Source organism: Hirundo rustica, chromosome 22, assembly GCF_015227805.2.
Source record: "Hirundo rustica isolate bHirRus1 chromosome 22, bHirRus1.pri.v3, whole genome shotgun sequence".
Lineage (NCBI taxonomy): Eukaryota > Metazoa > Chordata > Aves > Passeriformes > Hirundinidae > Hirundo > Hirundo rustica.
In genome coordinates this window covers 5,193,805-5,217,957 of record NC_053471.1, presented here as the reverse complement: position 1 = coordinate 5,217,957, position 24,153 = coordinate 5,193,805, and the positions used below count along the sequence as shown (strand labels likewise).

Genomic DNA, 24,153 nt, shown 5'->3' with positions numbered 1-24,153 from the left:
GCCGGGGCCGCGCTGCGCGCCCGCCCGTGCTGCGGCTCGGCTCGGCTCGGTTCGGCCGAGCTCGGCACGGTTCGACTTGGCACGGCTCGGTTTGGCTAGGCACTACTCAGCACGGCTCGGCTCGGCTCGGCTGGACTCGGCACATCCCAGCTCGGCTCGGCGCGGCTGGGCTTGGATCAGCTCGGTTGTGCTCGGCGCGGCCGCGCTCGGTTGGACCGGCTCGGCTCGGCCGGGCTGATCCCGGCACATCCCGGCCGGTCTGGGCGCAGCGCGAAGCGGGAGGCGGGCGCTGTTCCTGGAAGAGCCCGGCCCGGGGAGTTGGTCACATTCTTGGCCGGGATTCAATGACTGAGGCAGACACCAACAAACAGAGGGGGGGAGGCGGAGGGCGGGAGGCTGAGCCCGCCTGCATTAGCTCAGCTCTCAGGCACTCTCAGTCACTGCTGGAAAGAGGAGCTGGGAGGATGTGCGCGCTCTCACCGCGGCTCCCCACGGCACAACGAGAGCACCGGCAGAAATAAGGGAAGGAAGGCGAACCGAGAGCCGAGGAGCCCTCCCAGGCCGAGCAGAGGGACCACGAGGGGCAGCGGAGCCGCTCTTCGCCCGTGCGGAGCCCCCGCGCCGCTTTGGCAGTGCCGGAGATTTGGGCCTTTTCTCCTGCGTTGTTCCTTCCACAGACCGAGCCTTCTGCCTCCTCCTGCTTTTCACTTTCCTCCCCCGCGCCTTCCCTCGGTGGATATGGACAGAAGGGGGATCACTGCGGAGAAGCAGCAGCCGCCAGAACATATTTGAGCCCCGGGTGCTCGGAGCGTGGCACAGACTTTTTGTGTTTCTGTGGGTGGTGTGTGTGTGTGAGTGAGTGTGTGTTGGAGGTGTGGGAGGAGGGATTGGTTTGCCTGGGGGTTGGCTGAGGGGGTGAGTGCTCGGATGAAGACCTCTTTTTGCCGTGATTCTGTGCTCCATCGGGGCAGCTTGGAGACTTGGAGGGTTTGAAATTGTAACGCGAATCAAGAGAAAAGAAAGAAGAGAGAGACACGCATACAAAAGGATTTATTTCCTCTCCGTTAGTGGATTGCTGAGTGAGAAGGAGGAAAAACACAAGGGTGGGTTGTTTTATTTTGTTCATATTTTTTCCTTAAAAAAAATCCCTTAAGTGGATTTGCACCAGGGTGGAAGATAACTGGGGATTTTTGCTGTTTGCTTTGGGAATAGAAACTAAAAAATGGAGACTGTAAGTAGAAGCAGCTTCCAGCCTCATCCAGGACTGCAGAAGACCTTGGAACAGTTTCATCTGAGCTCTATGAGCTCCCTGGGTGGCCCTGCTGCTTTCTCCGCACGATGGGCACAGGAGATGTACAAGAAAGACAATGGCAAAGACCCAGCGGAACCTGTACTGCATCTGCCCCCGATCCAGCCTCCCCCGGTCATGCCTGGTCCCTTCTTCATGCCCTCGGACAGATCGACCGAGAGGTGCGAGACCATCCTGGAAGGGGAAACCATCTCCTGCTTCGTGGTGGGCGGAGAGAAGCGGCTTTGCTTGCCCCAGATCCTGAACTCGGTGCTCAGGGACTTCTCCCTGCAGCAGATTAATTCGGTGTGTGATGAGCTACATATTTACTGCTCCAGATGCACTGCTGACCAGCTGGAAATCCTCAAAGTCATGGGCATCCTGCCCTTCTCCGCTCCTTCCTGCGGGCTCATCACGAAAACTGATGCTGAGAGGCTTTGTAACGCCTTGCTTTATGGTGGCACCTATCCTCCCCACTGCAAGAAGGAATTCTCTAGCACGATTGAGCTGGAGCTCACGGAGAAGAGCTTCAAGGTGTATCATGAGTGCTTTGGGAAGTGTAAGGGACTCCTGGTGCCAGAGCTTTACAGTAACCCCAGCGCAGCCTGCATCCAGTGCTTGGACTGCAGGCTCATGTACCCACCTCACAAATTTGTGGTCCACTCTCACAAATCGCTGGAAAACAGGACTTGCCACTGGGGCTTTGACTCTGCAAACTGGAGATCCTATATCCTCCTCAGCCAGGATTATACTGGGAAAGAGGAGAAAGCTAGACTGGGCCAGCTCTTAGATGAAATGAAAGAAAAATTTGACTATAACAACAAATACAAGAGGAAAGCCCCCCGGGTAAGTGGTGCCTGTAATTTTAAAGGGGGCGGGGGGAATTTCGGTAACATTCATCGATATACCCAAATTGTTACCAGCTTCTTTTCCTTGGAGTCATTTAGCAATTTTACTGGTGTTCTCCATTCTCCCCGCGTGTGTGTCACTGGAGGAGCAGTGCTCGAGATGGCACCTTTATTTCTCTGGTTGTGCTCTGAGCACGGTGGTTGGAGTTTGTTTAAATTACTTATGTGTAGTTGTATATTTTACTATGTATATTTTACTACTTGATCTTATAGAAGCCCATCACACTGCCCCAGACTTTATCTGGCAGTGCGTGATTTCGGGTCTTTATGGGCTTCTTCACTCAGGGGTCAAGGCAAGGAAGAAGCCAGAAAAAGGAGCAGGTCCTGATGGCTCCAGACACAAGTCCTTGCACTTTTCTGGTCGATTGAGTGTCGCCAGGGATGGAGGTGCGGGCTGAATGCTCTAAACGCTTGTGTGGAAATAAAACGTGGCTGTTAAGAAAAAGAATTGTGCCGCTAGTGCAGGTTACTGGTTTATAGATGAAGTGTTCGGAACGGGAACGGTGAAGTCCCTGCTTTTAGAGTATCCCTGTGGAGCCTAAATTTCCCCAGCAGACAGGCTTTTGTATATTGGATTATGTATACATCCAGCAAAGGACTCTGTCTAGGGCCAGCTGCAGCAGCTTCTTGAGGTATTCCATGCGGTGCTGAGCCAGACAGCCAAAGCACATTTTTTTTTTTATGTGCCACTTGTTTTTCTTTCAGTCTGAGCTGCCTTTAGATCCCAGAATCCCTGGTGTGTGGGTGGGAGGCTGCCTTGGCATCTGGCAGCGGTCCTGCTCCATGGGCAGCAGTGCCGCAAGGCCTTGGGGACTCGCAGACAGCGGGATGTGTGTCTGGCTCCTGGGATGGTGCAACTGGCTGGGCAGGAGCAGTTCTGCTTCCTGCTCCTTCCCCTCGCTGCGAGGGGAAAGCAAACTCCTGCCTCCCGAGTTCTCCCCTGCAGGGCTGTTGGTTGGGCTCTGCCTCGCTGTCAGAGATTTCCGAACTTTGGGTTTTTGTGCCTGGAGTGGAAGGGCAATACACAAGCCTGGAAAAGAGAAACGATGTTTAAAGCCCACTGTGAAAATTCTGCATCAACTTAACCTGTTTAAAGGGGCAGACACACATTCTAAGGTAGAGCTTTCATTTATAAAACAGTGCAACAAAAATACCCAAGCAAAACCCAGATTTAAAAAAAAAAATATTCTGTGCAAACAGTACAGTAATTCCGTAACCAGACTAGGAGGCCTATTGAGCCCATCTGACCGGGCTGCACACTTCTGGATTAAGAAGCAGAGTCTCACTCTTCCAGTTCCAGTTTCTTTCCTGGCCCCCGGCTCAGTCCTTGTCCTCACCCCTCCTTTTCCTCCCCGGAGTGTCAGGACGCTGTGACAAAGCTGGGCTGTAATGAGGCACATTATCCCCGTGGTTGGAGGTGGATGTGTTTTTAATGGCTTGTCTATTCTCTGTCAGTCATGTGCCGAGATGGAATGGTGGGATAGATCTACATGGATGTGAGAATATGGCTCTCAAACTGGAGACATTTTTCATGCTGGGAAAGGAATTTTCTAGGGCATGCTTCTTTGGGAAGTAAAATTAAGAAATCTCCATATTCTTGTTGTAGAAAGATCCTGTTCCCCTGGCTTGGTCATTTCCAGAGTCTAATTAAAATGTATGTTAGTAGAGAAATGCTTTCCTTTTCTTGCAAGGCTTTTTCAGTGTTCTCTTCAACTGCATCATTTATCCAACACTCCAGGCGAGGCTGCAGAAGGAGAGCAAGGAAAGGTTACTAAAGCTTGGCTGTGCCTCAGTTTTTTTGGGGACCCTTTCATAGGTCCTAGTTCAGAACAGGAGAAACACTCTTCCCTCACCCTCCAAAATCTGCCTGGAGTGCAGCACTTCTTGCAGAGTTGAAGATATCTAATAGTGAATGCCAAAAATTGTGCGAGGAAATGGTGGCCATCTCTTTTCTGGAATATTTTGCCAGAAGTCCATTCATGTTGAAATGCTGAGTCTCCTGCATAAATCCATTTGGAAGGTGGCAAGGAGTGAGGTGGGGAAGAACAGAGCGGTGTGTGCTCAGACGATGGGGTAGGGAAAACAGAATGTTTTGCCTCATATTAAGTTGCACGGCCTTCAGGACTCTTCTGTTAAAGCAGTGCAGTCCTGAGGAGACCCTGACGGTGCTGGCAAAGTTTTGTACGCTTATCCTTCCTTTTCCTGAAGTCTTTTTCCATTGGGCTTAGCCAACGGATATCATATGCTAAGGTCATTTGTGTTGTAGCAGTGTGTGCGGATAATTACGGAGAGATTTAATCAGACTCTAAGACTGGTAGGCTGTGGCCAGGGGCAAGTAACATTGGAGTAAAGTTTAGCTGCCTAGTGAGGAAATGACAGGATGGTCCCCTTCCGTGTGTGTTAAATCCTGCGTGGGTTTTGTGTGGCTGTGGGGCTCTGGCTGTCTCGGGGATGAAAAGGTGAAGCACACGTGTCTTTGTGGTGGGCTTCCTTTTTGATGTAGATCTCAGCTTTGCTTTGTTCTGTTTCACACAGAGGTGTTTGTGTGTGTGGTGTGCCATAAGCTGCTGTGTCAGATGTTGGGTTTTCTGCTTTCAGGAGGGGCCTTTTTTTTCAGTTTCCCAATTTATTTATTTCTCTGTGTGTTTACTCACATCATTTTGTGTGGTGTGTTTTCCCTAGCGCTCTGGTAGTATGTTGGTTGCATGGGATGCATATGACCAATTTTATGGCTGTTTAAGCAGCAGTGAGTGTTTTGACCTTTTCATGTGTCTCCATGAGGTTTCTGTGATGAGGTCTGGAGATTTCTGCCAGCACAGCTCTGCCTTTTAAGGGTCTGACTTAAATGGAGGAGCTGTGTTGGCACAAACCCCTGGTGCAGATTCAGTGTAGTGGCAGAACTGCCGTTTTTCCCCCCTCCCCCTTTTTTTTTTTTTTTTTTTTTCCCCTTCCCTTTTCCTTTTTTTTTTTTTTCCTTGGCGTGATTTTAAAGCTTTGCTACAAGGCGTATCTTTTCCTAGCTATTTCATTCCCAGTGCATATTTCTCTCTACATCAAGTAGTTGTAGTGCATATCCATCCTTCTGTACCAGGAGATGGATGTGTAGATGCAGAGATTTCCTCTCTCTGTCAGCTGTGTTGGTTGAACAAAGCTCCTGTTGCCTGGTCTTGCCACTTGCAGAAGAACCCTTTGCCCAGATCTGTGTGAAGTCAGCAAAGGGTCTTAAGCAAAAGCTGGAGGGAGTTGTGACAGCTGGAGCCCCCCACTAGAGCAGGGACCATAAAGGCCTCGGTCCCTCACATTCCTTACCCTCTTCTAAAATTTTGGTTTTTATATCCTCCTTGTTCATGCTTCGATGAGTGACCTCCTATAAAGTCTTTTACCTTCCTGCCACTTTCCAAAGCTCTTTCTCTTCTTGAGCCATACAACTTCTCCATTTTACTTATTTTGTGTCCTTCACTGGGTGTTCCACCTTTCCGTGCAGGATTTGTTGTGCTTTGCTTTCTCTCTGCACCAGCACGGCTTTTACTCGTGTGGGTGTCCCGTTTCCCTACCTGTCTCATCTCATCCACCATTACTGCTGTAAAGCACAACCATTACCTTCTGGGGTATTTCTAGAAATTAAAAATGTGAATAACCTGACAGGGTTGCAAAACAGGGTCCTAGAAATTCACCATCAGTGCCAAAGCCTTTTCTCGGGCTCAGCTCCTGGTGCGTGCCCTCCTGCGGGACCCATGTGGCCTTGGTGTGTCTGTGGCGCTGCTCTCCCCTCCTGTGTGACAGAGCTCCCTGCCTGCCTCACATCAGGATGCTCCGCTCACACAGAATTAGTTCAGACGCAGCCCTGAAGGCTTTGTTGGTTGCTATTTCCAGAAGAGCAGGGTGGGTTTGACTGTGTCTATTTTGAACCCTTTTTCTCCAATACTGAACCGAGCAACGTTTGACAGCCCTTTGAGATTCCCCACCTGTGTGCCAGACATCTGTACCCGGAGCAGGACTGTGAGCAGGGCCCAGGAGAGCCAGAGCTGTCCTTGCACGCGTGTGAGCACACCCACACACCCAGCGCTGCCGTGTTCCCACGGTTCAAGTCCCAGCAGCACTTCTATGAAGTAGCTGGAAGCCAGAAGCAGCATTCTGGGTACTGACACACAAATGAGCACATGAGGCCTCCCACTTTATTTCACAATGCCTCCCAACCCAGCGCTGCCACAACATGCAGCTCGCTCAGCTGGAGGAAGGTTTAGCCAGGTCAAGTGTGCAGCAGAATCAAAGAACCCAAATTGCTGCGAGCGGAGCGGCGCGGCGCTGGCGCGGCTGGAGGGAGGACTTGGGCTTTTAGGTGCTGCCCGTGGGTTGCTGTGCTGTGCTTTATGGACACCTGAAAGGCTGCAGGAGTAGAGCTGGAATTTGTGTCTTATCCTGAATTTCTGCCTCCTGGCAGTAGAAACCTTTATTTGTTAATAGGTATATCCTGTGGTGGGTGTAGCAGAGAGATTATGAGTTTATTCCCTGGCAGTGGTGTTCGGACTGCAGGATGGATTTATTCCTCTTGGTAGAAACATGAAAAATATTGCTGAAAGATTTCTACCTGAGAACTGAGGGTTTGGTTGTTTTCCCATGGAATATTGAAGTCGTGTGTTCTAGCTCATGTTCAAGAATTGTTTTAGAGATTCTCCAGTAAAAATTTAGAAGTCCCTAAAACAGTAACATTGACGTCTTGGGGCAGTAGTTTAGTTCAGAAGCCTTTTACAGCTTAAAAGTTGAACTTCAAAAGTGACACCAGCTTGAAGGAAATTCCGTGTACCCAGGGAGAGGACAGTGTTTAAGCAAACCTCAGCAGTTTTTCCCAAGCGTGCAAACAGTTTTACAGATGTTGTAGATCGAGAACAAAGCAGCAGGTACGTGCATGTGTGTTGGACAAAGAGTTTGCTGCCAATGATCTAATGGTGTTGAGTCAACCACGGCTCTCTTGCTCCAGAAGAGTTCCTAAGTTCCTCAAGTCAGTTCTCTTGAATTAGGGAGGGAATTATATGCAATCTCTGCTTTTGAAAATCGCTGCCTAAAATATTTAAACCTCTGCCTCTCCCTCCATTGTCTGGGCTGTCTCGCTTGCCTCTCCATTTCTGTGGTTTCGGGCTTGGGCGTGTGTTCTGCCCAAACAGTAGCACGCTTTGAAGATGCGTGTAAACACCGCTCATTTTTTGGATGCGCTGGGAGCCCGACACCTGGTCCCTGGCAGGCTGCGAGCCCAGTTATCGCTGGCTGGGGCTGGCTGACCCGGGAGGGTGTGTTTGCACTTGCTGAGAGGCGCCTTTGCATTGGTGTTGTAAAAGCATCTGGAGGCGTCTGCGCCAGGCTGCTCCGAGCGTGTCCGGGCAGCGCAGCAGCGCAGGGCTGGAGCCTCTCGTTCCTTATCTGCACCCCCGGCACCAGCACTGCCAGAGCAGGGGGGCTCCGGGGCCGCCGCCACGGCCTCTGGGTATCTACAGAGATGCAGTGTCCGGTGTCACGAAAAACTCACCTGGGTTCATCTATTGGCAGAATAATTTCACCAAAGTGAAGGGTTTGAGTGTCCCCGGTGCAGCAAGGAGTGGGCTGGCTCTTACTGGGGATCACTGGTGATTGAACTCACATTGCTGGCTCAGCTGGACAGACTGCTTTGCCATCATCTGGGGAGCTGTGGCTCTGGGTGTGCAGTATTAAGACACAGATTTCTTTTTTCTTTTTTTTCTTTTTTTTTTTATATATATTTGGCTCGGTTTGGTTGTTTTGGTTTTATTTTAAAGCATACTTTGGTCATGACTCTGTAATTCTTATTTAAGAGGGAACCATCGTGGAAGAGTTCCACCAAATCCAATAGGGGGATCTTGGAAAAAAATTAGAAAAAAATTAACTTATACTGGATTGTTGAGAATCTATTGATGGAATCCTGTCAATTACTAGGCTGATCTATTTTAGCTGAGTGGCCGTAGAGCACTTAATTCAAATTGATCTTCACATACAGGAAGCATTACTTTAAAATGCAGGAGTATAGCATGTATTTGTTTGAAATCTGTCAATTAGAGCACGTGTGTTAATGATACATTTTATTAGATAATATCTACTTTGCATATGTTTTGTGTATCTGGGTAATGTGTATTATGAATTAACAAATCAGCACCAGTTTTTTATTGCTATTCCACTCTGTCTCTAATAAAAGGTAGTCTATATTCTTGGAAAATAATTTCAGAGAAGCAAATTTGCTCTGAAAAAATGTGAACTGGCCCCTTCCCTCCTCTTTTACACCTTGTGCAGACTTATATGCCTTAAATTGCATTGTCAGCATAGAGATTCAGACTCAGATCATCATTGGAATCACCTGCTCTGTATCTTCTGGAACACAGCCGGTTAATCCGAACATTTGGGGCTTTGGGGCCGGTTCTACAGCTCCCACTCAAGCAATCAGCCCATAGTAATTGGAACCAGTTCACCCACAAACCACAGCACTCGTGTGTATGAGACTCCTTCCTGTGTGCTGGCTGGCAGAGACCTGGGACAGATCTGAACCAGAATGTCCCGGTGCTGAGGCAGAGTGGCTGCACTGTGTTTATGGCCTTAGCTGGTATTTACAGGGCTGTGCAGACTCTGAGACCCTGTAGCTCTGCTACTGCAGTATTTTCATTTTGCTCATTAATGAGGATCTGCTTTAGTAGACATTTGGTGCTCTGATCCTGGTGGATCTCTCTGAATGGGGCAACTGGGAACTGGCTTCAGACTGAAAGGGTCTTGTCTGTTGGTCATTACATGCAAGGTTTGGCTTTAAGGTTATGGTAGAGATCTACCACAGAGATCTTCTCTTCCTGTACTTAGGATTTGTCTGTTATTATTTTTTATTTGATTTTTACTAATGAATAAATATGTCTAAGGTTAGGATAAGGACCAGCCATTTCTGCTGATGCAAATTCAAGGCCCATAAGCTCGGCCTCAGAGTTAAATCAGGAGCAGGTGATTGAGTGTGCAGCTTTCCTAGGCATTGGGGAATCCTGCTGGCTGATAGAGACTGTCCCCTCTGCACTGAGATAACGATTTTACTTTGACTTTTGGTTGGATGAGGTGACGAAAACACTGATACTAATTTGAGCTCTGCTCCTGTCAGTGTGTGATGGACAGAGCTCATCTGGGAGCCAATGGGAATTCCCATGTGTGGAGCTCTTATCATCGCCTCCATCTATGGTTCGGTTGCTCTCACGTAAAATAAGGCTTTTCCAAGCAGTGGGTGCATATTAACACAGCCTGATAAGCTGCACAGACATTTGTTCTGGGAAATGAGACAGGTCCTGCCATCCTAACTCAGGCAGCTGTGTTCTAACAGTTCTGTTTAAAGAGTCAGGGAAAACGTACACAAGGCGGGAGATGCTGTCTGTGTGTGTGTAAAAAGTGCAGCATCATTCTGTATGCTGGAGGTAAACAGCAAAGGAGCTAATCAATAACCTGGGTTCTGGCTTTGTTCTTTATTGATTTATGTGCAGTTACCTTTGCACATGCTTTGTAGAAAACGGGACTTTTATGTTTGGTTTTCTGTAGTTTTTTCTTTTTTAAAAAATGGAAGCTGTTTCTGTTTTGGTATGAGAATCAGTGCCACTGGCAGCACAAGGACTGCTCAGGCTTTAAGGATTAAAATACAGCAGCATTATCAACAAGATAAGGTAGAGCCTGGTGCTTGTCTTTTCCTGGGGAAGATTCCAGTGATGGATTCGGGGGCTGTGGTACCCTGTGCTTTGTTCCTCGCCTGCTGTTCACTCAGTGGTATCGTTTTATAGAATAAGGTCATTGACTTGGATTGCTTCTTGGTTTCTCAACCCTTTTCACCAGCCAGTTTGTGTAATGTCTGTCTGAAACATTGAGTAAGGGCATTGAAATAGCAGACAGGATATCAAGTGTTCGGAAGTCTGGGTTAAGTATAACAGACAGTTCTGGCTGGCGAAAGGGGAGCAGCCCCTGGAGCTCGCTCACAGCTCAGTCTCTGTGGAAACACCAGACTCGGGGCTCTGCATCTCTGTTCCAGCTCTTCCCCTCTGTTCCCTCCAGACCCACATAATTAATCGTGTGTGGGTGCACCTCTTTTCTAGATACGTCTTCCTTGTTTCTTAGTGGCACAGAATCGTATGTAATAATGTCTCTTTCTAAGGATTACATAAGTTGAAGATGATTTCTCCACTGGGAGAATTATGCAAGTTTAAACTGAAATGTATTTAGAAAGCTTTTATGTGTGTGTTTTCTGACTCGCAATGCAGAGGGTGATTTATTTGCATCCTTAATTGAACAACATCTGTTGGGGTTGGAAGAAAAGCCATTTCATATCTTTTCACTGTCATATCCTGCATTTTTATGAAGTCCTCTACCCCCTCCACTTCTCACATTACCTGTGTTACAGGTGCTGATTTTTATTCCAGGCAGACCAGCCAGGCACTCGTGTGGGATCTTCTGGGCTCTGCAGCATTGTTGATGCATATCTGCTGTAGTGTTTTCTTTCACTTGTTAGAATCACACCATCATTGAGGCTGGAAAAGACCTCTGAGATCCTCAAGTCCAGCCACTGATCACCGCCCTGTCTACAGACACTTGAGTGCTGTGTAAGAAGTCGTTGCCTTTATTACCATCAAAAAGTCTGAAATACCTCTGTAATGCTGCTCCTGGGATGCTTTGACCATTTAGTAAGGAAATTCCTGCTGCCCTTGAACAAAATCAAGGTTTGTGTCCCAGGAGAAGAAAGCACTGCAGTCAAGAGCGTTTATTGAACTTGAAGAGGGCGAAACAACTCCTTGTTTCAGTGTGAATTTCTGTGTGAGGCCCTGTGTGTGCTGGCACCTGTGCCCATTCCAGAGGGTGCACAGATCTGTTTCCAGCAGTTCCAGTGGCATTGGGAATCACTTTCTTTCCCTCCCTGTGGAATACTGGAGCTGCTGTTTCCAGGATCGAGCTCACAAAATTAATTCTGCTGAGTAATAAAAAATACAAGTTGCACAGGCATCCTGCTGCTTACCCAGACAGAGGTTGCAGTGGTACCAATTAGAAGCAGTGAATTACTTTAAATAATTAAAAAGCTAAGTCATAAATTTTTCTAGGTTCCATATTTTTTCACCTTACAAAATCTTCACAGATTGTTCTGGTTGACCTGTTCATAGCAGTAAAATAAGTTTTATAGCTTTTATACAGAGTAGTCGACAAAAAAAGGCAGAAAATGCACAATATTAAGGCTAAAATATGGTTTGATTTCAGTAAACTTCACTGATGTAATGAATTTCAGACTTACACTTTTGTTATTAAGAATTATATGTTAAATAGGCTTTTCTGAAGCACCATCATTCCACAGCTGGAAAACTTATCTGAGTTGAAAGATAACAGTGTGTCGTCCAAAAAAAAAAAAAAAAAATTGCCATTCTTAACTCCCACTGGCAGTTCCAGTTCATTCGGTGAATTACCTCACCCATGCTGGTATAATTTAGAGATATTCCTTTGAAATAACTGTGTTTAGAGTGGTGCAGAGCTGCTGGGAGAAGTAAATCAGCCTCAGAGCAGGACAGGCTGCAGCATCAGGTCCATCATTGATATTTCTTTGTTCCCGTTCAGTCACTAATAAGAAGCATGCCATGCAATGAATCCTTGCGCTTACATAGCCAAAGATTTCGTTTTATTTGGCTTTTTGCCCTTTTTCTGCCACAACAGTGTAGTTTTTTCGTAAAACCAGTGGAGCCAAATAACCTTTGGGCCATTTTCAGCGGCAGGCAGTGATAGAAGTGGAGTAAAGTGCTTTTAGTAAACTTTTACTATCAGTGAATATGCAGAACTACTACTCAAAGGCATTGGCCCTCATGGCCTGCAAATGAGGTGCTCCTTTTCTAAAACCTTCATTTTGAAAAACATTTCCGCAAAAATCTTTTTTTATAATGGATTCATTGATTATTCTTTTGCCCTGTTGATTCTAAAGGTATTGTGTTGAAGACTACTGAGTTCTGAAGGAAAAATTAAATTATATTTTTATTATTACATAATTTTATACTTTTATTATATAAAATTGTGAGTACAAAATAAAAGTAAATCAGTAATTTTGAGAAGAAGGGTTAGAGGGAGTTGGCAGTACCTTAACTGCTATTTGCTTGTATTTGTTGTACGACTTGCTTCGCTATTTGTAGCATTAACTTATTCATGTGTCTTTTAAGTGAATTCGGTCTTTTTGCAGTTTTCGAGCAATTAACCTAACCGTGATGAGGCTTGAAAGAATATCATCTGCACACCTGTTTAATGTTAAAGATGGGGCATTCAGTGCTTTGTGGCTTCAGCTTGAAATTCAAGTTGCTTTGAGTCATCCCTTTAGTCTTTTGTTTGGGTGGAAAAAAGGAGTGGCAGCAAAGGGCCTGCAGCTAAGAAATGAAAGAGTTGAATTGGGTTTTAGAAATGTTAGTCTTGGCATTTGGGCCATTTGCATTTGTAGAGATCTTCACGCTTGGCTTTAGTTGGGGTAGAGCAGTCTGGGGATGGAGAATGTTCCACGTCTCTGCCCCAGCCCCAGCGGGAGGAGCTGGGCTGGGAGCTGTGGGCTCACGTTTCCACCACATTCCCTCCCGGGGATTATTGCTCCACCTGTATTTCCATGCTGTGCTGCACAACTGACTCGGCTTTTTCCTGACAGCAGCTTCTAATTCTGTGACCCAGAGGACTCTCCACTCTTAAATCACAAACTGAGTCACAAAAATGGGACAGAAACTGCTACCGAAGCATCACGGCGTTCTCTTTGTTTCCCTTGTTTTGGGTTATTTTGTGAAGCTTCATCAGTTCCTGCAGTTGCAGGAGAAGCTGCAGCGGCGCAGAGGGAACAGCCTGTGGGGAGGTTCCCTGCAGGAACATCTTCCCTGGAATCATCTCTGAGAATTGTGTGAGCAGCCCAAGCTGGTGTGACATCTCTGCACTGTCCATGCACCTAGATTGGTGTGCTCATGGTGAGCTTCAGCTCCTGGGAGAGAAAAGAGAATATTCTAAATGTCCCTCTGATCCAGACCTTGAGGGTCTTTACTCAGTTCTCTTGGCCTGGGATGCAGCCAGGATAATCCTGTCAGGGAAACACTGCCAGGGACTGAAGGAGAAGAAATTGGAGCTTCCCTGCCCCAGACCCTGCCCCAGACCCTTCCACGGAGCCCCAGCTGCCCCAGTGCCTCACTCCAGCCTCTGTGGTTTGACTCCACTGAGGTCACTGGACTCAGTCCAGAGTTATTAAAATGTGGAAATCGCTCCCAAATGTGGCCAGGTTTTCCTCACTGGCAATAATTTGAAGGCCACATTCTGCTGAGGTGTTACAAGTGAAAATTTCAGTGGAGGTTTTCTTTTCAGATGTCTATTTCAACATTTGAAATTCTGCTCCTAACAAATTTACATGCAAATTTATAATTTAGGTTTCTAAAAAATTTTATCAAATTTTCCCTCGTTAGCTGGACTAATTTATTGGTGCAGTTTTCTCTTATTATAACATGATTTGATTTCAGTAGACTCACACAAAACTCCATGTATTCCTTTGTTTCTAAGAGGGATGCTCATTCATGTGCTTGTAAAAGAGCAGCTGGATCCCATCTTGGCAGATGTGAAACCCTTACATTGAAATTGCTGTATTTTTTGTGTGTAGGTTTTTTCCTTGAAAAAAATCTCGTATTAATTAGATCCCCCTCACTTTTGAACTTTTTTGCTCCCTCAGCCAAAATCTTAATCCCCTGTGACATCAGAGTCAAACTACTGCAGACAGTTGTGATGTCACAAAGTCTCAGGGAAGAGAAATACAGAGACGCACAGATCCTGCTCAGACCAATTTCTTAACTAAGAAAAGGTTGCTTCGTTTTTTTTTCATTTTAAAGCCAGAAACAAATTTTGCCTCAGTTTATCCCGGCAAAGTAACAATGGATTTGGTCCAAATTCACCCTCAGCCATCATGTAAAGGCTTCTCCAGTCTGTGATTCCTGCTTGGGCAGGGGAGAGCTGCCGCTCTGGGCTGTGTCACTGTAGGGCCAAAAGAGAATTGCAGCCCTGAAAATTTTGGTAAAGACCAGCAGGGCAGAGCCGTGTCCCAAAGGAGAAGTTTGCAGAAGTAAATTCATAATTACCAGCTCCGTTGCTCTCTTCCTGCTGGTTTGGACACACTTGGTGGCTCTTCTTTTTTCGGGGGTGGGGGCGTGGTGGTGTTTTTGTTGTGAGGTTTGTTGGTTTGGGTTTTTTTCTCCAAGCTCCTTCTCTAGGCTCTGTGCCCAGTGCATCTCGGGATTTCCCTTTTGCTGAATGAGCTGCTTGTTTGAGAGGGAGGAAGTAAGGTCCCTTCTGGATTAGGAGGGAATGGGGGTGGAGGGTGGGGAAATGTCCTGTTTCATATGCAAAGCACACTGAACTGAAAAAACCCCACATGAAAACCTTTTAACAAAACCATCCATGTCACAGACTGGCAGAGCAGCTGCTGGCTTTGTTAGGGAGAATATTAATGTTTCAAAGACTTACAGAACCTTTAAAAATGAGATAAAGATTGATTTTTATATATTTTTTAAGGTACAAGCTGATGTAAAAAAAAAAATAATCTCCTTATCAATATCTGTGAATGGAACGTGCAATCAACTGAGGTGATGCCAACTTCCACACAAGGTGGTGAGATGTTTTTATGATCTACGCTCATTTTTTGGAGACTGGAAGGCCAGAATGGCCCTGATTCTCCAGGTGCTCGTGTGTACATTGGTGTAAGAACTCTCACTTGAAAAGCAGATTATTGAAGAGAACTCCTAGGACCATTTCTTTACCATGTGGGGAGGTTGTGTTCCTGACTGTGAGTCTTTACCCACTTAAAAAAACATCATCTGACCTCCTTGGAGCAGGGCTTCTGCCAGGCTGGATCATTTGGGAATGATGGGAATGATAATTGCACATTTTCCTTGACTCTGGTTGATCTTGAGTGAAAGTTTTTCTTCCCCGCTACAGGTCGGGAAGTTTGCTCAAACCTTCCTTAAATTCACACCAAGTTTGGTGGTAGAGAAGGACAGACATGGTTATTTTTTCTCCTGCGGTTATTGAAATGAAGGTATTGGGGTTTTCCAAGTAGACATGGATTGTCTTGGATGTAAACTCATTTTGTGTATAGATGAGCACAGAGTAATCATGGGTTTAACAGTAGGGAAATGGAAGAGATATAAAACATTTGCTGTGGTTCTGAATATTACTATTGGAGTAGTAACTGCAGTGAGCTACTAATGTTCCTCACAATGTTCCTTCAGTGGGTCTAATGTTCCTCACAAAACCATATTGAAAATCTCTGCTGAAAATTTTGATTTCATTCAGAAAGTGGCATTGTTTTTGTCTTATAACTTAGTTTATGTTACTGAGCTGCCTTCCTGTACAAGGAAGTGCTTGTGTAATGCCCAAGCCATTCCCATTCCTCACTGAATGATATGCAAATCTAGTCAATTAAGCAGGGGGGATTTAATTAGCAGTTTAAGTTCATGTGTGAAGTGTCTTGCCTTAATTACTTAACAGTTTTGTTGCAAATTTGCTAAGGTTTTTTTTTTTTTTTCCCACAGAACTATCAAAACTGTGATTATATTTATTTATTTATTTAATTTTTGTGGTAACATTTCCCAATCCTGAGCATTGTCCAGTGCCTTTAACCTCTGTCTGTGTGTCCCCCGCTCCTTCTGCAGCTCTTTTCAAAACTGGGGGGACAAAGCAGAACTCTAGTTATTGTCTCAGAGCAGAACAACACATACAGAAAAAAACCTCAGGAATTTTAGAGCGAAAAGCCATTTATTTGTTGTTTTTTTTTGCAGCTAGGTGACACCATTATAGTAGCATCAGTAGCAGCCTCGTGATTGTCATGATTATGTTAAATTATGGCTTTTATTTTATGTTCTGCCTGGCCAAGGTGCTTTCTGCAGCTCTGCAGAAGCTCAGGCTGTGGCTGTGTCAGGGGGTTGCAGTGCTGCAGGTCACTCAGTATTGATCCAAACGAGATTTTTGTGCTGATATCAGAGCTGGTGGGTTTTTATTTCACGTCTCCTGTGGAATACCTGTGCGGGTGAGGCTGGCAGCAGCAGCTGGGGGATGTGCAGGTCCCTGCACTGTGGTTTGTGTGTCAGGAGGGTGCTGGCTGCTGGCCTTGTCTTTGGTGTAAGGGTGGGAAACTGCCATGGATTGATGTGGTGTCTGTCACCTGCTCCTCCCTCACTGCTCATATCTGCACCAAAACTACAAAATCACGAGCTGCTAGAGCTTCATGCTTTGTTCCTGCTGTTTGACACCGAGGGCTGGTTTGTGTTGGTGACCCAGAGCAGGAGGAGTGTGTTTGAGACAGTCCCAGGACAGTGCCAGTGTCCAGGAGGCCCAGGCTGTGTGTGCCCTGTGCCCAGGCTCCTCATGGTGCTCCACTGCTCCTTCTGCAGCTGGACATGCCACAGGAGGAAAGCTCAGAGGGTGGGGGAAGAGGGTTTTGGGTGTCAGGAGCTGGGCAGGGATCGCCTGAAGGAGCCTTCAGGACCACATCTGGTGCTCTGTGGCTGCACCAGAGGTCCCTTAGGGGGGTGGCTGCTGTGGCTTTTTGTCTCAAGGGTTTGATTGCAGCCTAACCCAGGCCGTGGGATGGAGCCCTCCTGAGCTCTGCTCCCTGGAAGAGCCCTTCTTGCTGGACTGAAGGTGTCCATCTGTTCGTATCTCATGGCAGTGTGCCAGCTGTGGTCCTTTCACGCTCCCTGACTCCAGTTTTGGATCTGGGATGTGCACACATGGAGGAGAGGCTGCTGAGGAACGAGAACAACACTTTCAGAGCACTGCACCATATTTACAGCTGTGATCCAGTGATTGTTTTAAAGGGTCTCTTTTTTAGGACTGACGTAAATTTATGATTCCCCATCAGTACCTGGTGAAATTTTCTCTTCCACAATGCACAGACTGCCTTTAACTTCTCAGTGTTGGTGGTGGTGTAGTAGTGACATCCTGGGTTTGGAACTTTTAGGCTTGAGACTGGGGTTTCTACCAAGCAGGGGTTTGAGACACATGGGTAGGAAAGCACTGCGTTAGTTCTGGTGACTAATTCTCACATCTGGGCATCTCGTAGAGAACAGATTTTAAATAATTCAGCGCACAGATTGAATTGTCTGCAGTCAGAGCGTTGTTAAAATCACTTCAATCAGCAGACATCCAGTCTGGGCAAAAGGCTGGGGTGCTCATGTTACTTTCAGGTCCTTGGGTTAAAGGATCCTCTTTAAAGATTTACTGTAGCACCCTATGATGGGAAATTCACCCTGTTAATAATTCTCTTTATGAAGACAGGAGTCCTTATTTCATGTAACTGCTCTTTGTAAATTGCTTTTGTGAAACAAAATGATCAAAAAGAGAATAAAACCACTACACTTCTTACAAGTAGAGACTGAAATCCTGAGTTATCTCCACCACCTCAACCCCCAATATTAGTGGAAATGTCAAAGAATACTTAATACAAAGCACTTCTCCCTCTCCACAGACTTGCAGCGCATTTCATATTGCCCTGTTCAAGTCTTACCTCCTAAGCACAGTGTAAGGGGCTCAAGAAGGCAAAAGTTACCAAAATACATGGAGTGATCTGACCTGTCTGATTTCCAAACAGAAGTGTAAATACTGTGATTCAGAATTTTCATTTGAAATTTCATACCACTTCTAAAAACAGAATAATATAAAATACCCACTTTTTATTGGATGCATTCATTCCTTCATTTTTTTCTCCCGTGCTTTCCCAAGCTACATTCTGGAGGCATTTTCTGCAAATTTATTATTATTACTAATCTTATTAGGATCCTGCGTTGGTGCCAGGATATTTCCAAAGAGAATTTCTTTCCAGTTCAGCCAGGGCAACCCCTTTGTTGAACCTTCTTTTGGATAGTGTTCCCATGTGCTGCAAAGGTGCTGACACATGACCTCGTTACACATAGAAAATCCTAAATGTCCTGCCCCTTGCCAAAGCTATCACAAAACTACCCATCACCCCCCTTTTCAGGATCCCAGATGGTAAATAGCAGCAGGAGGTGAAAGGGGAGCTTTGTCTCCATTCTGAGGCCTGTTTTAAGTATTCTGTGTCTGTCTGTATCCCTCTGCTTTTCCCACTCTGCCCATAAATTAGCAAGCCAGCTTTTCTGACGAGGGAAGACAAAATGTCCATAAGCTGCAGTAACATCACCTACTCAAGAGGACGGTTTTGAACAGTTCCATTTAATTGATTGTGATCTCTCTTCATTTTAGTAGAACCTCTGCCTTCCCTCCCTGCTGCAGCGCTGAGGGAAAGGCGTCATTTCCCAAATGCCAGACTGCAGTTTATAATCTCTGCGCCACATTGGAGTTTACCTACGGACAGAAAACCCAAACCCAGAAGAGAAAAACCCTACAAAGATCTGCTTGTCTGGTTCCAGTGTTTCTATAAAGCCAAAGTGGCAGGAGGAGCGGCAGTTCCTGCTGGATGGGCAGTGCTGGGAAGAGCTGGGAGCTGAGTTAGGAGGGGATTTCTCATGCAGGCAGAGAGGGGAGCAGGGATATGGGCAGGGCATTCAGCAGCAAATCTGGGACCGTTTTGAGAAGCTGTGGGGATGCACCAAGCAGGATATTGTCTCTGCACACTTCCCATGGAGTTCCCCTCTCTGGCAACAATTTCCTGTCCTTAGTGCAGGAGAGATGATGTTGATTTTCGTGCCGGGGGGGATTGTGTGGTGCGAGCCGTGCTGGCCTCCGGAGCAGCCTCGGCAGGGTCTGTGTGCAGGCAGGAGCTGGGTACTCGCCCTGGATTTGGGCTGGCAGGAGTGAAGAACATGTGGAATTCACACTTGAGCATCTCTCAAAGCCAGATACCAAACTGACCTAAGGATGCAAGAATAGGAGACTCGGTGGTTGCTGTGCCCTGCTCTGTGCAGGTTTCACACTGAGTGGCTCAGTGGCTCCTGCTCAGTAACACTGATTTATGCTGCCCGAGTACATGTCCTTGTTTGTTGGCACAGGTTGTTTGTTTTTCCTTAATTAAGATGCTGCATTCTACTTATTCTCCCTTATAATTCCCCAACCACCCTGCATTCATCCTGAACCTGGAATCTGGCAGCTTTGTTAGTCTGAGATTAGTCTTTCCTCTGACCTGGGCTGTAGCTGAAGTAATGACTTTCCAGTTTCAGCTGACTGGAAATCAGAGACTGGTGAACTGAAATACTGAAGGCTTAATGAATTCCCTGGATTCCCTGGTGGTTTTTTGGTACATCTTTATTTTAAACTGTTGAATATTAATAAGGAAAGGGGAGTGGGAGTGCAAGGCCTGTTTACTGTCTAGTACTTGAAAGGGATATTCTTTTTTATTTGTTTGTTTCATTTTATGTTGCAAATATTGTTGTAGAAATCCTGTATGTTTGCCAAGTTCCTACCTAGTCTTTGGATGCCAAGTTGTTGTCAGCTGGGAAGCTGCTGGGAGGGATTTAAAGCAATATTACCTCTTTTGCAAATGTGGCTCTCAAACCAAGAGTGAGTCCACCTTTGACCATTTTTTAATGAGCCTTCATTTTTAAGTTATGAAGAGAATTATGAAGAAGAGGGAGATGAGCTCAGGTGTCATTTGCTCCTTTTTTCTGGGTAAGATTCCTCTGCTTTCCACATTGTGAGTTGATTTGCAAAGGTTTTCTTCCTCCTCTGAGTTCTCCTATGTTTCTCCTGACCTGTAATTCTATATAGTCATCAAGTAAACTAGATCTGATGGGCTCAGTTCTGACATGTTGTGTTTTGACAGCACATTTTGTTCATACTGACTCAATACTTTTGAAGCTGTAGTTGCTTGGTCACTTTAATTTGACATATACTTAGTTGTTGCCAAAACTCCTTTTGGCTTCTCCCCTAACACTAGCCTACTGTTCCTGTCACCTTCTTTGACTGTCACTGGTGCTTTTATGGCTGCACAATGTGCAACAACTCACCAGGGAATCAATCTGCCTGAAAATTAGTCGTTATATAAGGGAGAGTCACAAAAATTAACTGAACAAATGTGCTGTTGAGTGCCCAGCAAGAGCACTTTGGGGTCGGCTGGTTTGTTCACTGGGGTTGTGTGTTGCTGTTTGAGATTGCCAAAGGTGTTAGAGTTTCACTTGAAAGTAGGGTGTGTTCATGTTGATGGTTTATCCTTTATCCTAAAACCAAAACCAATAAATAACAGATGAATAATGGTGGGAGTGGGTTAGAATCAAACGGTGCTTCTGTAAGTAAATCTGTAATTTGTTGAACTTTTGTGTAGTAGATATGGCCGCTAGAGCTTGGGTCAATGTCTTAAACACCTTATTAGGCTCTTGCTCTAAACCAGGAGCTTCTGGAAATGCATTTTTCAATTTTTTTTTAGAAAGGCTTTTGATGGATGAAGCTGTAAAATGAATAGAAATAGTGTCTCCCTCTTCCTTTTTCCTCCTACTCAACGCTCACACACAGTCAGCCCTGGGGTCTTTTCTTTCTGTGTGGTTGGCAGAACAGAGGAAAAGAGAGAGAGCAGGAGACTGTCTGGGCCCCTGGTGCTGTCAGGAGAAGAATAGCCGTGCTGTTACCGCTAAATCCAAAGGGACAGCCTGGGAGATGTGTGCTGCAGCAGCCAGCGGGCTGAATTAGTGCCATTTAGGCACTGCTAAGAGGCTAATTGAGCCACTGGTACTTGCTGATTTAACCAGCAAATCCAATAATGTATGGATGTGCATGTTTGGGTTTGGTTCTGTGCTCCCTGGAAAATAAGCGTGCTGGGTTTGCTGGAACCCCTTCCACTTTGGTCAGGTTACTCAGTAGCTTAAGGAATATCAAAACCTCAAAATGAATGTTTTGTGGAGAGCTGCCTGTATTCCGTTCTCCTCCTCCTCCTCCTCCTCCTCCTCCTGTTTGCAGTAGGATTGGATGAGAAAGCATTAAAACAGTTCCATTACCAATGGCTGAACTCCACCAGTTTTTAAAAACACCGCCTTAAGTGAGCGCTGGGTTTAGTATGGGATAATCTGAATTGGGAGGTGACAGCAGGTAAAGAACAGAAGCCATCCTCAGTGGGTGATACATCTGTGCCACGTGGGGATGAGAAACAATGCCTGTGTTGGAATTTTGGTTGGCAACCATCTCCAACCACCCCACCTTCTCAGAGGTGTGTTAGTAATGCACAGGTGGTGCTGGCACTGTGTGATAATGAGGATTAGAATGTGGGTGAAGAGAATTCTTGTTTTCAGTGGGTTATAAGAGGAGTTCATCAAGAGTCTTTTAAGCTGACCTAAACTTTCATACACCCTTGCCATGTATTTTCTAATCCATTGACACTCCTGAAATGTGCCCACGGGCAGGCCCTGCTTCACTTTTGCTCGCAGTGCTTTTATAATGATTGTGGCTTGATTGACTTCAGCAGAATTATTCCTAATTTGCAGCACTCTGACTGGAGAGCAGAATTAGATTCTTGTGTTTTTCTTTGAAGTATGCAGAGCTCTCAGGGAGGCTGTTGTGCTGAGGGCATATTGCTTTCAGTGATTCTTTTTAATTTCGTTTTTAACATTTAAGAAGAATAAGACGCCTCTCAATCTAAACCAGAAGGACTTGTATGAAAAAATAGTGAGACTCAGAGGCGAATGGTGGGTTCAGAACCTTGTGAGTCACTGCGGGGAGATTGACAGTTTGGGAACATGAACGCGGAGGAGTGAGGATGGGATGCTCAGGGGCTGATGAGATAAGGGAGTCTATGGAGTGGCAGCACAGGGGTCAGCAGCAGCGTGCATCTCATTCCAGAGTTAAACTCAGGCATTGGGAAATGGCATTCCTTGATGGCAAACACAATCTGACAGTTCTCAGCTAGCTACAGTATTCACCTCCTCCTCCTCCCCCCAACTGCGGAGCAGTGGGTGCTTAGGAGATCGTGTCTGTTCTTGCCTTCAAAGCAGCAACAAGAAAATATTTAAAGCCACAAGCACACCTTGGAGGCTGAGCAGAGTAAGTCAGGTTAGCGAGACCTTTCTGCACTTTAAAAACCGTGTCCCTGTTGAGGCAGCTCCGTCCTTGGGGCAGTCAGTCTGGTTTAGCTCCTGCTTGGGGATTATGATGCTTCACTTGATGTGGAGCGCTTCACTTCTGTCTTTCTTCTTTGTCTTTCTTTCTTCTTTCTGCGTATGTGAAAGAATTTCCCTCTGTTCATGGGCAGGCCTGAACTGGATCAGCTCCTGGAATTAACTACATAGGAGTTCATTCATCCCTCCTCTGGAATTACTTGGTGTTCGCTAGGTATAACTTGTTCATGGGTGGTGTTATTGTTGTTACCATAGGTGCAGGGAGGTAATGCTGCCTCAGTGGGTAGGGCAGAAGATTGAGGCAAGAGCAGGTTTTTATAGTCCCAGCTCCTGACACCACTTCACTGGGTGACCTTGGGCAAGTTAACTCCCCTGGCAAGTCACCTCACTTCTCTGTGAACAGGAGTAACAATATTTACCTCCCTGCCCAACAAGGCTCTTAAGAGGAATTTTGTGAAGCATTTTACATATAGACAGGAGCGTGTTAGTGCTGAGAGTTGTTGTTTCTTTATGAATATGTATGAAAGGTGCCAAGACGTTACCTCACCTTGGCCTTCACACGTTACTCATTACAGGCTTGTGGTTGCTCTGAATTTAGGCAGTGGCAGAGACAGGGAGTGTTGTCCTCAGAAACTGGTGACGTACTCAGAAGAGAAAGTGCCAAACAATTTCTCCTCTAATTAGCACTGTGTTAAAAGAAAAATGTATTTATTGTGAATATGCAGTCCTTCTGGTGACATTTTAGGGATGGGGCCTAGGAAGGCTCCTGTCAAACTAAGTCTGAACTATTTTTCTGCAGAGTTTTTTGTGAGATCTTACAATGCAACTCATTCGCAGAGGGAGGAGAAATAATGGTGAAACATTGTGCTGTAGTTTTATTTTTGATTCCTGACAACTGAGCTGTGACAGGGAAATAAGAGCACAGCCCCACGAGGAGGTTGCACAAGCGCTGTCTCCAGGGTGTCACTCCTCTGGTGTCAAGGAAAACTTCCTCTTTTAATCAATTCTGCCGTGCAGCTGCTCTGAAAGGGTGCTCAGAGCTGGGAGGGCTTCCAGTTGGTAAAGGAGAGATGTGATCCTCATCTCATTGGCTCTTTTAGGCAGAGTGGGAAAAGGGCAGGAGTGCTGCAAAGGAGACAATCATGTATCTGGGATGTGGAGGGAGGGCTTAGGCAGAAACCAAGGAACACGGCCTTGTGTAGCGGTGCTGGTGCCCATACAGCCGAACCCTGCTTATTTTATCATAGATGTGTGTTCCCAGATGTCACATGAAGAATTTGTGAATTCATTTTTAAGATTTCATGGATGTTATTATTCAGCTCTGCCATTATTTCATTGCGTTTAGTTGTGCTGTCTATGAAAAAAAAAAAAAAAAGAAGGAAAATTTTTGACGGAGTTGCTGTACGACTTCATGTTTGGGTTGCAGCTGTTGAAAGGCAGACAGACCTGAGTACCAAGTGCTTTGTAATAACATCCCAGCCCTGCAGTCCAGAGGTCTTCTCAGGTGATGTGACTCAGTGGTATAATGACAGCTCTCAGATAACATCTGTCCCTGCTCAGAGCCAGCAATCTTAGATTTAGTCTGCTGTGTTGGCAAGGCAGGTTTAGGTCAGAGAAAAACCTGTCAAAGCTCTGATCTGAATAGAGAACTTGGCTTCCTCCTCTTCTGACATCTCTGGGTTTGAGCTTTTTGGCCAGGGCATTAACACTCATCCCTAAAAGCCCATGGTGTTCACTCCACGTGGGTATAAAGGATTAAAAAGTGAACGTGTGACACGAAGGAACATTAAAGGCTGTAGACTCTAAGCATTGCTGTTGTTCTTACCAGTCTGTAAGAAATTTCTGGACTGCTACAGCCTGCTCTTCCACAAGCTGAATGGTTCAAGAGATGCAGTGGATT

General features: G+C 45.9%; 1 protein-coding gene across 1 annotated transcript in view; it reads left to right on the top strand.

Moving 5' to 3' along the window:
- The first annotated feature begins 432 nt into the window (after positions 1 to 432).
- SKI (SKI proto-oncogene) overlaps positions 433 to 24,153 on the top strand; it is a 96,649-nt gene continuing 72,928 nt past the window's right edge. Inside the window, exon 1 of the mRNA XM_040084488.2 lies at positions 433 to 2,134. Coding sequence (XP_039940422.1) covers positions 1,223 to 2,134 — 912 coding nt within the window. The 5' untranslated portion in view covers positions 433 to 1,222. The remainder of the gene's footprint in view (positions 2,135 to 24,153) is intronic.